This window comes from Bubalus bubalis, chromosome 11 (assembly GCF_019923935.1).
Source record: "Bubalus bubalis isolate 160015118507 breed Murrah chromosome 11, NDDB_SH_1, whole genome shotgun sequence".
Taxonomy (NCBI): Eukaryota; Metazoa; Chordata; class Mammalia; order Artiodactyla; family Bovidae; genus Bubalus; species Bubalus bubalis.
The window spans coordinates 64,905,139-64,922,750 of record NC_059167.1 but is presented as its reverse complement, the minus strand read 5'-3'; the positions used below and the strand labels follow the sequence as shown (position 1 = coordinate 64,922,750).

Here is a 17,612-nt window from a genome sequence, read left to right as displayed (position 1 = left end):
ATGGAGTTTTGTGATTAAATAATTTGGATAGTCTTTCAGAGTTCATAATCATTTAATTTGACTTGTATAGGCATAAATGCTAATGGTATATATATGTGTGTGTATGCATGTATACACACACATATGTATATATACATACATGAATCTTTATTAAGATTTAACTGTAACAGGGAGTTCCTTGGTGGTCTAATGGTTATGACTCAGTGCTTTCACTTCTGTGGACTGAGTTCAATCCCTGGTCTGGAAACAGATCCTGTAGGCCATGCCATGTGGCAAAAAAAAGAGATTTAACTATAACAGAGTTGTTCTCTTAAGCAAGAGGATTATATACGTGATAATGTTTCTTTTGGCCTAAATTGAATTTACAGCTTATTCTCTTAAGTTTATTAGAAATGTAGTGGATTTTTGGAAGTCAAAACAGATAAACAATTTTAGCTATTGCAATCAAGCAATCAAGCTCTATGAAATTCTATTTCCAGATAAGTATTCTGTGATGTACTTAACCTTTTTGCTTACCATTATATAACTTCTTTATTACTGAGTCTTTTTTAAGACTTAAGAAGATAGGGGCTTTGGCCCTATTATCAAAGTCATCTACTGTTTAGAAGTCCTTGACATGGATCCATATATCAGCCATGAATCCAGTCCTTCTTGACTCCCAGAGTCACATGATTAAAATAGTAGCAGCAGAGGTCCAGTCTTACAACATCAAATTTATTTATTCTGAGTAATGCATAATTCAAAGTACTTATTCTTCTTCAATATACTAGATGCCTTAAATAAGTTTCCAGATAATCTGAATTCTATTAAGTTATCAAGTTTTAAAAATTAAAATTAAATGCCAGTCTAATTAATTGGCATCTGTCATCTAAAGTATTATTGAAAGAATTGTCATTTTTCTTCAGTCATTAACATGTTTGCATTTTTCTTTTTAATATAGATGATGTTTGCTCTTTTCTTTTTAATTAGATGCATTCAACATTCCAAGTCTGGAGAGTGTTGAGAATTATTACAGGTACTGTAATGAACAGAAGATAGACAACAATGTAGAGTATGTGTTACAAAGAGGGTACAGTCAATTCACTTAATGGGTGATAACATATTTTAACAGAGAAAAGAACCTCTGGTAATTAAAAAAATGGAGACTTTTAGTTGTTTATCATTATTTATTTTGGTGATTCATTTTTGTTTGTTTGCTTAGACAGCCCTTTATTTTTTCATTTTGTATAATTTAATGCTTTTTGTTGGCTAATGGTACTTTTAATATTTTATACAGACTCTTTTTTTGCTGTTGATATACAGCAAAAGTCATTTAGATCAGAGCTTGTCAATCAGAGTACTGTGGACTTTAAGAATACTAAGCTACTGATTCTCTTAGCCTCTGGGGTGGCTGAAGAGCCCAGTCAGTCACTTCTGGGTGCTTTGTCTAATATGTCATACAAATATTTTTTTTAATTTATGTGCATGAATATGAAAAAGGCAATGAATATGAAAGGATCTTTGAATCAGAAAACCAATTTTCTAGTTTCAGTTGTATTGGAATTCTTCTTTTGGCTGTAATTTCACTTTTTGTTCCTGTAGCTTTGTTCTACATTGTCAATTAGTCAAGTAGCAAGTATTAAGAGTCTATCATTAGTTGGATAGTATGAGAGAAACAAATATGCTCTCTATCTTCAAGTGAGTCTAGCTAAGGTAGATGAAAATTGTTTAGGAAATGGTTAGAAAAGAACATGAAGGAATGGCTGATGAAATGCTAGATTATTTGTTACACTTAATTATCACTATGAGAAATCAGAAAAGGCAGACGTTAGCATGGGGTAGACATATAGTAGACTTTATTTTTCATTTTTGTTTTTCATTGAGATATAATTGATATATAACATTATGTAAGCTTAAGGTGTGCAGTGTGTTAGTGTGATTCATTTATATATTGCAATATGATTATCACATAAGATTAGCTAATATCTCTATCACTTCACATAGTTATTGTTTCTTTTTTGTGGAGTAAACAATTAAGATCTGGTCTGTTAACAACTTTGAAGTTTATAATACAGTATTTTAAAATTATTATTACTATACTGTGCATTAGATCTATTTATCTACTAGTTGCAAGTTAGAAAAGACTTTGTAAAAGTAGTGAAAATTGTGTCCAGTCTTAAAAGATGGGTAGCCTTTGGAGGAGTAAGATATTCTGAGGGGTATATTTTAGGCAAAAGGATGAGTATAAACAGAGCTTTAAAAACTAGAGTGAGGTTTTGAGTGCAGTAAAGAAATTATCATTAGAATAAAGGTTCATTTTGAGGATTGATACAACATTGGATAGAGAGTGTAGAGCCAGTTCATGGTGGTGTCAAGTGACAAGCATAGAAATTTAGATGTGATAGGTAATAATAGTTTATAATCCAGTATAGGTTCCTAAGGAGATTAGCAACATAGGAAAATAGTATTTTATAAAGGGCAGATACATAACAAAATAGAGATAGGGATAAAAAGGAAGAGATTGGAGTTGTATAGACTAAGTAGAAAAATCCTACAGTAGTCTAACCATCAAAAGGAAAAGGTTGGAAATGAGTAGAGGACCTGTCTGAACGAGGATCATGGATATGGGGATGGTGACATGAATTTGAGGATGATAACTGGTTAACAGATAGAGTCACCATAACATGGAAGAGGGGGTTGTCCTCTTTTGTTAAAGTGAGAAAAGAGAAGGACAGAGATGAAAATCTCCCACTTCTTATTAACTGTTTGTATCTTTGATGGTGATTATGGGAATGGGCTTAAGAGGCATTTTCGAAGAATTAACAGGATTTAGGGTCTGATTAGTAATTGGGAAAAGTCAAATTATTAATCACTTTAAAGTTTCTTATCTTTATATTTTTGTTTCTAACCATTACACTTTATCTGGATTTAATAAATGACATTTAGTTAGAGATACAGGCCTTATGGAAGTATCATATGAAAGGAAGGGGAAAAAAGGAAGGAAAAAAATCTTGAGGTTAAATTGTGATCTCTAGAATGCCTCAGAGATGCCAAAATCCAGAATTCAAAGACTATTGTATATTTTAACCTCTGCTTTCAAATACCTGAATTTTATTTTAGATAGTTGGATTTTAATATGTCAAAAATGTAGGAAAGGAAACAATACATATGAGATTATAAGATCTTGAAGAATAAATGTGAAAAAAAAAGCAGGAAAAATATCAATACAAATTTTAGTGAGGAAAAAACCCTGAATTAGAAATTTTAAAAATATCAGGAAGAGAGGTAATAGAACCAATTGACTATTAATTGTAATATCTATGACAGTATATTTATGATGTATTTGATAGTTGTTGTTCCTTAAAAATAGCTCCCTCATGGCACATTAAATTTCAGAAGTTTATTTGTATTTCTTTCACATGTACTGTTAGGTAAAATATCATATAAGACACTCAGATATTTTCTTATAATGTTCTGACATTTGAATAATAAAGGTATGCTGCAAATATTGGAGAAGTAAATGGCAACCCACTCCAATATTCTTGCCTAGAGAATCCCGTGGACAGTGGGACCTGGTGGGCTGCTGTCCACAGGGTCACACACAGTCGGACATGACTGAAGCGACTTAGCATGCATGCATGCATTTGAGAAGGAAATGGCAACCCACTCCAGTGTTCTTGCCTGGAGAATCCCAGGGACAGAAGAGCCTGGTGGGCTGCTGTCTATGGGGTTGCACAGAGTCGGGCACGACTGAAGCAACTTAGCAGCAGCAGCAGCAGCTCCAAATATAATCTCTACTTTCTTTCACATTTATTCAACAAATACTCAGTAAGTGCCAAGCCTGTACACTCTGTTACCCATCCTTTCTCCTTGCTCTTCACTCTCCAACTTACTGGACACCTGAATACTGTTGATACTTAAGGTGATGGGGACTTTCATTACTGGATGTGGACCCTGTGTATGTTTTCAATATATTTTTAGAAACTGAAAAAAAGATTTACTGGTTCTGACTGAACATTTTCCTCCTGGCTCAGTAACTTCTTTGCAAGGCTTTATTGTGACTTAAGCCTTTTCACTCCTGTTTTAAGAACTCAACACTTTTGTATCTCACTACACCAAGAATTCTGCTAGGTACTTAGGAGGCCCTCTCTACAATATTTTTTGGCTTACCAGGTAGTGCTAGTGGTAAAGAGGTCACCTGCCAATGCAGGAGATGTAAGAAATGAGGGTTTGATCCCTGGGTTGGGAAGATCCCCCGGAGAAGGGAATGGCAACCCACTCCAGTATCTTTGCCTGGAGAATCCCATGGAGAGAGGAGCCTGGCAGGCTACAAGTCTATTGGGTCTCAAAGAGTTAGAAACAACTGAAGCCACTTAGCACACACGCACTATAATTTTTAATGACTGATAAGTACCATTTCCTTGGATTCTGATTTATCTCTTTTAAAATGTTTAGTGGACTGCTTAAGTTAGCCACCTACTTTTATGCTTTGCTTGGTGACCTTGTGCTTGGTTATTGATGAATATGTTTGCTTGCATCTTTGGAGACAAAAGGAAAAAAAAATTTAATTGATTTATCCATTGTGGGTCTGATATCTAGTTTTGTGTATTTCTCTGTCAGATCATGGAAATTTCCTTTACAAAGGGAGTCAAAATATAGTGTGATAGTAGGGCAGGAATTTAAACTCATTTTGTCTTCCTATGATTGCACTAAAGCTTTCTTGTCTTGTTATTTTTTAGGAAGTATTCTGCCGTACGGAGGGATGGCTCTTTTCGTTATGTCCACAGTACTCCCTTTGGCAACTATTCTTTCATCTCTTTGGATGCCAGCCTTAATCCAGGGCCTAAGAGACCTTTCAATTTCTTTGGAATTTTAAATCAGGTACAGTAAAAATCCCACTGCCCTTTGCACTAACCTATTTTATTTTTTTCAGATACACGTGGCTCACTTAAAAGTTATCCTAGGTAAACAAATTCTTATCTAGAAATGTTTGAGAAAAATTCTACTGTGGTTTTGGGTATGACTAGAAGAAATTATTGACTCCTTCAACCCTATTATTGCTATTCCTATTCTTGTCCCAAAACCTGGGAAAGGAATAACTCACATTTTATATCATGAAATTAAAAGGCGCTTGTTTCTTGGAAGGAAAACTATGACAAACCTAGACAGCATACTAAAAAGCAAAGACATCTCTTTGCCAACAAAGGTCCATCTAGTCAAAGCTATGGTTTTTCCAGTAGTCATGTCATGTACAAATGTAAGAGTTGGATCATAAAGAAGGCTGAGCACAGAAGAATTGATGCTTTTGAATTGTGGTGCTGGAGATGACTCTTGAGAGTCCTTTGGATTGTAAGGAGATAAAACCAGTCAATCCTGAAGGAAATCAACCCTGAATATTCATTGGAAGGACTGATGCAGAAGTCGAAACTTGAGTATTTTGGCTACCTGATATGAACAGCCAACTCATTGGAAAAGATGCTGATGCTGAGAAAGATTTAAGGCAAGAGGATTGAAGGCAAGAGGAGAAGGGGGCAGCAGAGGTTAAGATGGTTATATAGCATCAGTGTCTTTATGGACATGAATTTGAGCAAACTCTGGGAGACAGTGGATGATAGAGGAGCCTGGCAAGCTGCAGTCCATAAAGAGTTGGACATGACTTAATGACTGAACAACAAAAGTAAACATTTATTGAATAGGTACTAAGTGGAGCATGCAATTTGCAAGGTGCAGGACATACAGCTTTGTTTACAATATGCCATATTCCTATATCCCCACAGTTGCCATTTCTAGCTAATGGTCTGTGTTTGTTTTTTTTTTTTTTTCTTGGTAAGAGAAGGGCAACCATTGAAGTAAATATGTTTCTTTTAAAGTATCTTTTGTAAGCTTGGTGAAAATTGTTGCTGGGTTGAAACTATATGGAAAGTCACATCTGAGAACCTCTAATTATGTTTTAGAGGTTCTCAGATTATGTTTTAGAGGTTCTCAGATGTGACTTTCTGTATAGTTTCAGCAACAATTTTTACCAAGCTTACAAAAGATACTTTAAAAGAAACATATTTTCTTACAAAAGATACTTTAAAAGAAACATATTTTCTTCAATGGTTGCCCATGTCTTGGTACAGCAAATGTCAACTCATTAATGATTATGTGCACGTATGTAAGACATATGTGTCCATATGCAAGGGTGATAAGATCAAGTCCTTGGCCTCTTAGAATATTTAATCTACTGTTGGGGCTTAAGACCTGTGTAGAATTAACTATAATGAAAAGCAGAATTGTTAAATGCCGAAAGATTCAAAGTGGTATGAGGGTTTAAAGGAACTTGAACAAAATATTGTTAAATGCATTGTGTTTATTAGCCATTTTATTAAATGAAAGTGTATTTTGTTGACTACTGAGTGTCTTTAGACAGTCTAGAGTTGATTAGCTTGTTATTTTAAAGGCTACCCTGTAGAATAGTGTTTTTTAAGGTTTAATTTGATAATCTGCCTGAAAAACAGCTATTTTGTAAAATGCAGATTCTCATATTTGTCCAAGACTTACCAAATTAGAAAGCCTGAATTTCTAATTCAGGAATTAAGACCCAGGAATTCATTGCTATAAGCACTTCACAGGTAATATTAATGTATATTTACATATGTACAAGTTATTTCAGAAGTTATCTTTCTGAGTGATGATTTACATAGAATAAATGCACTCATTTTGAGTATTTGAAGGATTTTGACAAGTGTATGTACTGATGTAACTCATTACAATCAAGAGAGAACATTCCATTACTATAGAAAATTCTATTGTGTTGTTGATCTTCACCTGCAGTTCTGGGGAACCACTGATTGATTTTCTGTCAGTATAGATTAGTGCTGTTTGTTTTAGAATTTTATGTAAATGAAATCATAAAGTATGAACTCTTGTGTCTGGCTTCTTTTGCTTAATGTATCTCTAAGATTCATCTGTATTACTGCATGTGTGCTTTTTTTTACTGCTGAGTAGTACTCCATTGTACACACATGGATATACTGCAATTTTTTTGATGGTTTCTAGTTTTTGTCTATTATAAGTAGAATATTGTGAACCTTCTGGTACAAAGCTTCCTTTGGATATATGTACATCTTGTTTTATAAGCTTAGTTTTGATATCCTCTTTATTTATTACACTGTGGTATACAGGGCTGAGAAGATTAAATTTAGAAGTAAGGAAAGAAATTTATGTAATTTAAGATTATTCTTTATTTCTGTTTCCTTATTTGTCAAGTGGGAATAATCCCTGTCCTAGATAGCGCAGACTTATTTTTAGGATCAAATGAATTATAATGTATGTTTAAACAGTTGAAACTTAGAGAGGCCCATACAGAAACTTAGTAAAGTTTAAGCCTTAGACATAATATACTTATTATAAAACCTCAAGGGAGTTATATAATCCATTGACGTTAGATTTCAGCCTGAGCCCTAATTAAAGCTCCTCCTATTTTTCTCCGATTTCAGAAACAGATGGAGGAGCTTTTGTTACTGGCCAAGGAAAGTAGTTGGAGCAACCACAGTATTTGGTTTGGACACTTTACAACATCCACTATCCTTTCTCCATCACCAGGACTTCGGTCAATAATGAGGTGAGACAGGCTTCCAAAATCAAGATTGTTTTTAGGTCTTTTCTGTTTTCTACTTATTTTGCTTTTCTAAAGAGGTATTTTTATTAACTTGGCATCACAAGCTATCTTTGTTCATTTATTTCATTTGCTTTTTATTGGTTAGTTCGGCTACAGCTTATTTGTGTGGGCATCTTCATACCCTTGGTGGACTCATGCCTGTTTTGCACACTCGTCACTTCCAGGGCCCTTTGGAACTTGAGCTAGGGGACTGGAAGGATAACAGAAGGTAAGGGAACTACCCCACAAAATACAACTTATATGTGTAAGTTTTTCTAAAGCAATAATAGTTTTCTGATCACTACCATGAGTGATCCCAGTTAAGGAAAAACTTGTGATATCTCTCTGTTTTTGAAGGGAAATGTGTATCTGGCAGTCTTTATCCTTATGCAGAAACCTTGTTGCAGCAGTTATGTTTGCCATTGCTATGTTACATTGGAGTTTCAAATGGATCCTCTAGGAAATAATTTTCAAACTGCAGTGTACACAAGCTCTTAGAGGAGCTTATGAAAAATAAAGATTACCAGGCCCTCACTCTAGAGATTTTGGTTGTGTTGGTCTGGGTTAGGACACAAGAAACTACATTTTTAAAAAAGTCTACCAGATGCTCAAGAGACTATACTTTGAGAAACATTAGGGCTAGAAATATGTCATATCTTTCCCTAAATTTTGTATTTGCCTTTCTAGTTACTGCTGCAATATATTAGTGATTTAAGTTCTTCAAATAGATTATAGTTGGTTTTTATTAAGGTTAAACTTTTAAAAATTATTATTATTAAGCATTTTTTAAATTGTAGTATAGTTGATGTACAATATTGTATAAGTTACAGGTATACAATATAGTGATTCACAGTTTTTAAAAGTCATACTCAATTATTATTATGAAATATTGGCCATATTCCTTGTGTTGCATGATATCCCAGTAGCTTACTTTATATGTAATAGTTTGTACCTCTTAACCCCTTGCTTCTATCTTGCTCCTCCTTTCTTCCCTCTCCCCGATGGTAACCACTAGTTTATTCTCTTTATCTGTAAGTCTCTTTCTTTTTCATTATATTCCCTAGTTTGTTGTAGTTTTTAGATTACACATATAAGTGATCTTGTATAGTATTTGTCTTTCTCTGTCTGATTTATTCACTTAGCATACTACCCTCCAAGTCCATCATTGTTACAAATGGCAAAATTCCATTCTTTTTTATGGCTGAGTATTATTTCATTGTATATATACCATATCTTTATCCATTTTTATGTTGATGGACACTTAGGTTGCTTCCATATCTTGGCAGTTGTAAATAATTCTGCTGTGAACATTGGGGTGCATGTATCTTTTTAAATTGGATATATACCCAGGAGTGGAAGTGCTGGATCATATGGTAGTTCTAGGGTTAAAGTGTTTTGAAGAGAAAACATAACTTATTTATCAAAAGCATACAGTATAGTTGAATATATATTTATTGAGAAGAATGCAGTATATATTTGAGAAGAACTATTTAAGTGCAAGTATAAGTATAGATAACTACCATTTCATTGTTTTATATCAATTGCTATTTAACTTTGTTAAACCCAGTGCTATGAAGATGTTAGATACTCAGTAAGTATTTGTTAAGCTGAATGTTATCTTGCTATTTTTAACTACAGTTGACCTTTGAACAACACAGTCTGAACTGTGCAGGTCCACGTATACTCAGATTTTTTTCACAAAGTACTTACTACAGTACCTCACAATCCGTGGTTAGTTGAATCCATGGATGCAGAACTGAGGTTATGAAGGTCTGACTGGGAAGTCATACTCAGATTTTCGACTGCTTGAGGGTTGGTGCCCCTAACCCCTGCATTATTCAAGGGTCAACTATACTTCCATTAATTAAAAAGAAGTTTTATATCTTGGAAAGTACTTATTCATTTCAGTTGGCTTTTCTAGAAACTGTGTAAGAGCTAAGCTTGAAGCCTCTAATTATTTGGCAACTGTAATTACTTTGAACTAAGACCTGCCTGTTCATGATGGTGAGGCTGTGGGCTGGACTAGAATTACTTTTTACCAGGTAGCCTTCCTAAACCTTATTCAACTTCTTGATTTTTTTTTTTTTGATTTCTTATATATGCTACAGTTACAAGTTAAGTCATGTTAATTAATGAAACCATTTCCTTTCTTTCTCTTCCCACCTGCTCTCCTGTGTTCCACCCTAGGGTTTTATCTAGAGTTTGTGTTACGGAAAGAAACTAACCTTTATCTGCCCTTATAAATATTTAAATTTTATTATGTTTTGTTCAGTCACTCAGTCGTATCTGACTCTTTGTGACCCCATAGACTGCAGCACGCCAGGCTTCCCTGTCATTCACCATCTCCTGGAACTTGCTCAAACTCATGTCCATTGAGTCAGTGATGCCATCCAGCCGTCTTGCCCTAATATTATGTCTTAGTACAATAGAAGAGTTTTTTTTTCCCCCAGCTTCACTGTGCTGCTTGTGGGATCTTAGTTTCCCAACCAGGGACTGAACCTATGCCCTCAGCAAAAGAAAGTACAGAGTCCTAGCCATTGGACTGCTAGGAAATTCCCTAGAAGAGTTTTTAAAAACAGTTAGTATGTTAGTAATATTATACTAGACTTTGTTGGGTATGCAAATAAATCTAGAAATATCAGTGGCTTAACCCAACAGATGTTTAGTTTTTTTTTCATTTTTGTAAACTCATACTGGGAATATGACTCATAGTATGAGTCAGGGAAATTTGCACGCAGGGTAACTCTGGAATTCAGACTTCCTCCATCTTATAACATGACTATTTCAACACCTCAATTCCAGGGCAGGGAAGAGAGCATGGAGAACTCATACCCACTCTTAAGTACTTTGGACCAGAAGTGTGATACATGTCACTTCTGTTCACAGCCCATTGGCCAGAACTAGTCACAAGGTCCCAACCTAATACCAGGGAGACTGGGAAATGCAGGGGAGCACGTGGAATATTTGGTGAGCACTATTGTTTCTGCCATAGCTAATCATTTTTCTCCTCAGTTTTAAAAGTTAGAAAATACAGAACTTTGCTTACTCTTTAATGAATAGTTATACCTTTCAATGTGCATTTAGAAAATCAAAACCACTTAACTTTTGCTATTTTCTTTGAAATTATAGAAATGTTTTAAAGAAGAATTAAAGGTTTCAAATTGTGCTCATTTTAATATTTTATGTAGCATTGTTGATAGGATGAATGTTAGATGTTAGGCTTATGATGAATATTTTAGGTTCAAAATAGCCTTAAAGTATAGAAATCAAATGATTTAATTCAATAAACATTTATTTAAAAATTAAGAATACATGCTATATACCAGGCATTATTTTAGGACACAGTGAAAATTCATTGTTTCAGTCAGATTCCAATTGTGACAAATGTCACATATGACAAAATGTAAAAGTGAAAGGCACAAGGAAAGAAAGAGGAACAATATTATTTACTCTGCATTCCAATAAGTAATCTCAGAAAGTATAATTTTATATTTTTAACTTTGTTCTGTTTTTTATCCTTCAGTCCTTCTTAAAATATGAAATGACTAAATTACCTCATTGTTCTCTGGTCTCTAGGTACCGGATTTTTGCTTTTGATCATGACCTCTTTAGCTTTGCAGATTTGATCTTTGGCGAGTGGCCTGTGGTTCTTATCACTAATCCTAAGTCACTTCTCTATAGTTCTGCTAAACATGAACCACTAGAAAGACTCCTTCACTCAACACACATCAGGTATGTAGCAATTTTTCAGAATTTACTTTTATTTTGTTATTGATAGAGAATAAGTCATTGTGATTGCATTCTCATGTGAAAGCTATGAGATGCCCCACTTTAGTTTTATCAACAATCTAAACATTATATACATTGCCTACTATTTCATTCCCATTCAGTTAAAAAATACATAGTTTTTAAGCTGCTGAAATTAGAAAAAAAGTTTAGAAACCCACAATCCTACCATTATTGTTTCTTTTATTTCAGCTTCTGTACATGCATGTTTTTACATTGCCATAATCATGATGTATCTATTCATTTGTATCCTACTTTAACAAAGTTATATATCAGAAATATATATTTTTAAAATTTTGCTACATAGCCTTTCAAAAAAGCAAAAACTATATAAACCTTATGGAATTGAAAATTCATTTGGTGTATGAATTTGACAGTATATGTCAATGGAATCTTTTTTCTTTTTTAATTTTTTCTGGCTCTGCTGTGCAGCATGGGGGATCGTGGTTCCCCGACCAGGGATTGAACCTATGTCCCTTGCAGTGAAAGCATGGAGTCTTAACCACTGGACGTCCAAGGACATCCCAACTTATTTTTTATTGAAGTATAGTTGAATTACAATGTTGTGTCAGTTACTCCTGTACAGCAAAGTGATTCAGCTATACATTTATATACATTCTTTTTCATTTTCTATTCCATTATGGTTTATCACAAGATATTGAATATAGCTTCCTGTGCTCTACAGTAGTTTCTCTATTCTATATATACCAGTCCACCCCTCTCCCACTCCCCTCTCCCTTGGCATTCTATCCCTACGTCCCTGATTCTGTTTCTATTTCACAGGTAGGTTCATTTGTGTCACGTTTTAGATTCCACATATAAGTGATATCATAGTGTATTTGTCTTTCTCTTTCTGACCTGCTTTACTTACTATGATAATATCTAGTTGCATCCATGTTCCTGAAAATGGCATTATTTTGTTCTTTTTTATGGCTGAGTAGTATTAAATAGAATCTTAATGAAACATTACCATTCCTTTTGGAAGAGACTTATAACCTTTTGCAAACATAAGGACACTTGTTTTAATATACTTTCTTAAAATTTTATTTTGAAAAATAGCATGACATAACTTTTGGAAAATAAGGTAATGGGATTATATGTGTATTCCTGTCCCATCCCCCACCCCCTAATAGAACTATTGTTAACATGAGTTTTCTTTCTCAGGCATTCTTTTTCAGGCATGTATTTACATAGTCATAATCATAGGGTACAGTGTATTCTAATTCCTACCTTTTTTCTGTCAACAGAGAGAATGGATCATAGTATATATAACTATTTTCCTATCTTCTTGGTGATCTTTTAGATTTTCTTCTAATTTGAGGATGAACATCTGATGCATATAGATTCTTCCTTCATTTGAATAATTGCTTTAGATAGAGTTCTAGAAATGGGATTCTAGCTGAAATAGTTTGAATTCCTTTGTGACTGTTGATAAAGGTTTTCTAACTACTTTATTTTTTTGCAACTAGAATCATTACTCTTTTAAACAAATGTTTGGTAAAATATACATAAAATTTACCATGTTAACCATTTTTAGTGTACAGTACTTTCATATTGTTTTACAACCATCACCACCATTTGTTTTAACTTCCAAAACTGTAACTCTGTACCCATTCAACATTAACTCCCTATTATCCCTCCCCCCAGCAGCCCCCAGCAACCATTATTCTACTTTTCGTCTCTATGGACTTGACTACTTTAGGTACCTCATGTAGGAGAATCATATATCTGTCCTTTGTGACTGGCTTCTTTCATTTAGTGTAATGTCTTCACCCATTTTTAAAAAAAGATTTATTTGTTTATTTTTGGTTGTATTTTTGCTCCTGGGGTTTCTCTAGTTGCAGCGAGCTGGGGCTACTCTCTAGTTGGTGATGTGCAGGTTTCTCATTACAGTGGCTTCTCTTGTTGCGGAGCACAGGCTCTAGGTGCACAGGCTTCAGTAGTTATGGCTTGCAAGGTCTAGAGCACAGGCTTAGTAGTTGTGTACAGGCTTAGTTGCTCTGAGGCATGAGGAATGTTCCCAGACCAGGGATCGAACCCATGTCCCCTGCACTGGGAGGCAGATTCTTATCCACTGTGCCACCAAGGAATTCTGTCTTCACCAGTTTTGAAGCATGTGTCAGAATCTTCTTCCTTTTTAAGGCTGAATATTATTTCATTGCATGTATATACTATATTTTGTTTATCCATTCATCTGTTGAGGTGGCTCAGTTGGCAGAGAGTCTGCCAGCAATGCAGGAGACCCAGGTTCGATCCCTGAATTGGGAAGATCCCCTGGAGAAGGAAATAGCAACCCACTTCTGTATTCTTGCCTGGAGAGTCCCAAGGACAGAGGAGCCTGGTGGGCTATAGTCCATGGGGTTGCAAAAGAGTTGGACACGACCATATGGTAATTCTGTTTAATTTTTTGAGAAACTGCCATACTGTTTTCCATATTGGCTGTGTCGTTTCACATTCTCACCAACAGTGTACAAGGAACCTGATTATTTTTGAAAACAGGTACTGATTTATAATGTTACCGAGAAATAGGAGTGCAAATTTCACAGAACTCTTATCGTTATTGGATACTGTACTTTTAAAAATATTTACTCATTATTCTGGAAAAAAAAGGGTACCAAGCTGTTTTATTTCTTTTGATTACTAGGTAAGTGGAACATATATCTCTCGGTTACATTTCTTGATAGGAGCTGCATATCAGATTTATATTTAGAATAGTTTCTAATTTCTCACCTTTTCAGGTTTGCTGAGTTATACAACTCCAGAAGCCACTGTTTACAAAGAAATCAGATCATATAAATAGTGTTGTATGAACAGTTGCAGAGTGTAATGGTCTATTTTACAGTTGCCCTTCTCTGGGAGGGAGATTGGTTCTAGAACCCCCTGCGAATACCAGAGTCTACAGATGCTCAAGTCCCTTATGTAATGTGGTGTAGTATTTGCCTATAACCTATACTTCAAATCTTACCTAGATTACCTATGGGCTTTTCTGATGGCTCAGTGGTAAAGAATCTGCATGCAATGCTGGAGATGCGTGTTCAATCCTTGGGTCGGGAAGATCCCCTGGAGAAGGAAATTGCAACCCACTCTAGTATTCTTGCCTGGGAAATCCCATGGACAGAGGATCTGGCGGGCTATATTCCATGGGGTTGCAAAAGAGTTGGATTCAACTTAGTGACTGAACAACAATAGATTACTTAATAATACCTAATACAATTTAACTTCTGTGTAAATAGTTGCTGGTGCAAGGCAAATGCAAGTTTTGTGAAATTTTTCTTTTTTGAATATTTTCAATCCATGGTTGGTTGAATCCACAGGTTCCACATCTCAGGAACCTGAAGATCAACCGATGGAAGCTTTACTGTACTTACATCTTTTCAGGTTATAACAGGGTTATTCTTCTTTATAGAAACAATGGCAAATACCTAAAACCATGCATTTATGCTTTCATTTTAGAGTCTTGGCCTTTTCCTTATCCTCCATTACTTCAGTTGCAGTTAAGATTGATGGAGTTCCTTTAGGGCAAGCTAGTCATTTGTCTGGTCCTATTTTCATACTAAAGTGGAACCCAAGAAACTACAGTAATAAGACACATAACATAGAAGTAATCGTTCAGGTAAGTTAGTAATTTTCAACTTGGTATGTAAATGATTAGTAACCACATTGAACTTTGATTTTTTTTTTTTTTAGTCAGTTGATTAAGATAAAACTAAGTAAAAAATTTTGAATACACTGGATTTAATATGTTCTGAACATAGACACTCAGGAGCAATTCTGCTGTTAGACTGAAAACTGGGCAGAGAACATGAGTGTGTGACTACCGACTGCAGTTCCCTCTTTTTTAATCCCAGGGAATCATTCTTTTGCTTTCTTCCAACTTGGGCCAGAATTTCCCCAATATACCTAAAGATAATAGAATAAGTCACATGTATTTATGTGTCCACACCTTTGATTGCTGTCTCCAAGTATAGGAAAATTGTGTTTACTATTTCGAAAGCCTAAGAGAATTTTCAAGGCATCAAAGAGATGTTTTGTTTGGGGAGTGGGCATTGATAGTGCATGCAGTGAACTGCCTGCCTATCCCTTTTCTGATTCAGCTTGTGGGGCATTTAATTCAGCAGACCTGCCAGAGTAGAAAGTGATCATCATTACCAAAATAGAGCAGTTTTATCAATACACTGAAACATGTTAGGTGGTAGACTGTGCTAAAAAATTAGTTTCTGGAAAAAAAGCCCGTCAATCTTTACCACAGTATGGTTTGATGACAGTTTTAAGCTAATCTTTTAATGTTAAGTCTTAGTTTGAAGATTGCCAAGTAATCCTTCAGAAAACACATGTAATTATTCTCATCTTTTTTATATGTGTGTCACAGAGAGAGATTTTGAGCAGGAAGGAGCAATTTACTGAGCTTCTTCTAAGACACTTAGAATTTTTTTTTTTTACTAAATCATGTAACAATCTTCCATGATGTAAGTTTTATCTCCAGTTCATAGATGAGGAAACAGGAGAAGGCACTCTGCAGTGCCACCCATCTGCTTAGAAGGAAGAAGAAACTCACAGATAGCATGTGGAAGGAGGGGATGCTCTCCTTAATGTCTTTCATATTAGAAGTTGGCTTATTTTAAAATGACTTGAAGATATAAGTACACGTGGAATAAATTGTTCCCTATCTTTACAGTCACGGGGAAGAAGTGAGAGCAACCATAGACCTGCTCCTTGCAGGAAGGTGGAACTCCCAAATCTTTGGATTGCTTGTTTTATAAGGAAGAAACCATAGTTCACATTCCTCAAAACATTTCTGCCTGCTTAGTTGAATCCTTAGTAAAAATGTGAAATAACATATATTTTTATATGTTTCATATTTCTAACATTTTTGAGATGTAATTGATATTTAAAACCCCATATACTTAAGAGTACAGTTTGGTGAGTTTTGACTTTCTTACACATCCTTGAAACCATTACTACAATCAATACCATCTGTCTCCCTCCAAAGTCTTCTTATGCCCTTTTGCAACTGCTTTCCTTCCACCCCCATTTCAGGCAACCACTGATCTGTTTTCTGTCTATATGAATATAATTCTAAGAAATTAGTCTACTGAATACTAAAATAGGGAACCTAGTCCCCTTATTCATTAATGAGAAAATTCTGTCCTTTTAAATACAGTTTACATATAGATGAGTCTGAGAGAAAACTTCATGGGAGAAGACACTGATTTATTTTATCTATGCATGTATTTATTGAATATCTGTACATTTCCAGGCAACCTAGTACCAACTAGACTTTTCAGTCAGTTCTCAGTGTGGTTCCTGAAGTAGTAGCATCAACATCACCTGGAAACTCATTAGAGGTCCCATCCCAAACCTATGAATCAGAAACTCGGGAGATGAAAGCTAACCCTATGCTTTGACAATCCCTCCAGGTGATTCTGATGTGCACTAAAGTTTGAGAACCATAATGTAAGATTATTGTGCCTGCTTTGCCAATTTAAAGAGTAAACTCTAGAAATCTCTATCTCTCAAAGAGAATCGCTGCATTAAAATAAGAACTTAAAAAAAAACCCAAGAATACGTAATTCAGAGTAAGAAAATTTGAGAAATAAAAGTTTGATAAACACCAGTGCAAGTTCTTTTTGCTATTTTAAAGCTTTTCATGATAGGGAATTTTTAAAATAAATGAAAGAGATAATACTATAATGAATTCCCAACTTTAATGAATCACCCAACTTTAAAGATTATCAACTCATGAACAGTCTTGTTTCATCTATACCCCATCCACTTCTCCCTGTACCACAATGTTATTTCATCTGTGTAAATATTCATATGACAGTATGTATCACTAAAAGATAACTATTTAAAAAAAGTAATGATAATACCATATCACACCTGAAAAATTAACACTTATACCTTAATTTCAAACTATTCAGCTAATGTTCCAGTTTTCCCATTTTGTCATTTATATTGCATTTGGTTCATTCAAATCAGAATTCAGACAAGGCTCAAATATTGCATTTAGCTGATTTGTCTTTTCAGTTTCTTAATCTATAGGTTCCCTTTCCATCCTCCGTTTTTCCCCCCTTGCAATTTGTTTGCTTTGGAAACTGGGCCTTTTATCCTGTAGTGTTTCTGTATTCTGGATTTTTGCTGTTTGTATCCATGTGGTATCATGTAGTATGATTTTCCACTCCCTCTAGTTTCTATAACTGGTAGT

At 34.8% G+C, this 17,612-nt stretch overlaps 1 protein-coding gene across 4 annotated transcripts in view; it reads left to right on the top strand.

The window, feature by feature from the left end:
• Window positions 1–17,612, top strand: part of TMEM62 (transmembrane protein 62) — a 45,270-nt gene that overhangs the window by 15,171 nt on the left and 12,487 nt on the right. For all 4 annotated transcript variants that reach the window (XM_044925141.1, XM_044925140.1, XM_006066174.3 and 1 more), the window contains 6 exons: window positions 970–1,015; window positions 4,719–4,860; window positions 7,461–7,585; window positions 7,728–7,850; window positions 11,198–11,353; window positions 14,861–15,020. In XM_044925141.1, coding sequence (XP_044781076.1) covers window positions 970–1,015; window positions 4,719–4,860; window positions 7,461–7,585; window positions 7,728–7,850; window positions 11,198–11,353; window positions 14,861–15,020 — 752 coding nt within the window. The remainder of the gene's footprint in view (window positions 1–969; window positions 1,016–4,718; window positions 4,861–7,460; window positions 7,586–7,727; window positions 7,851–11,197; window positions 11,354–14,860; window positions 15,021–17,612) is intronic.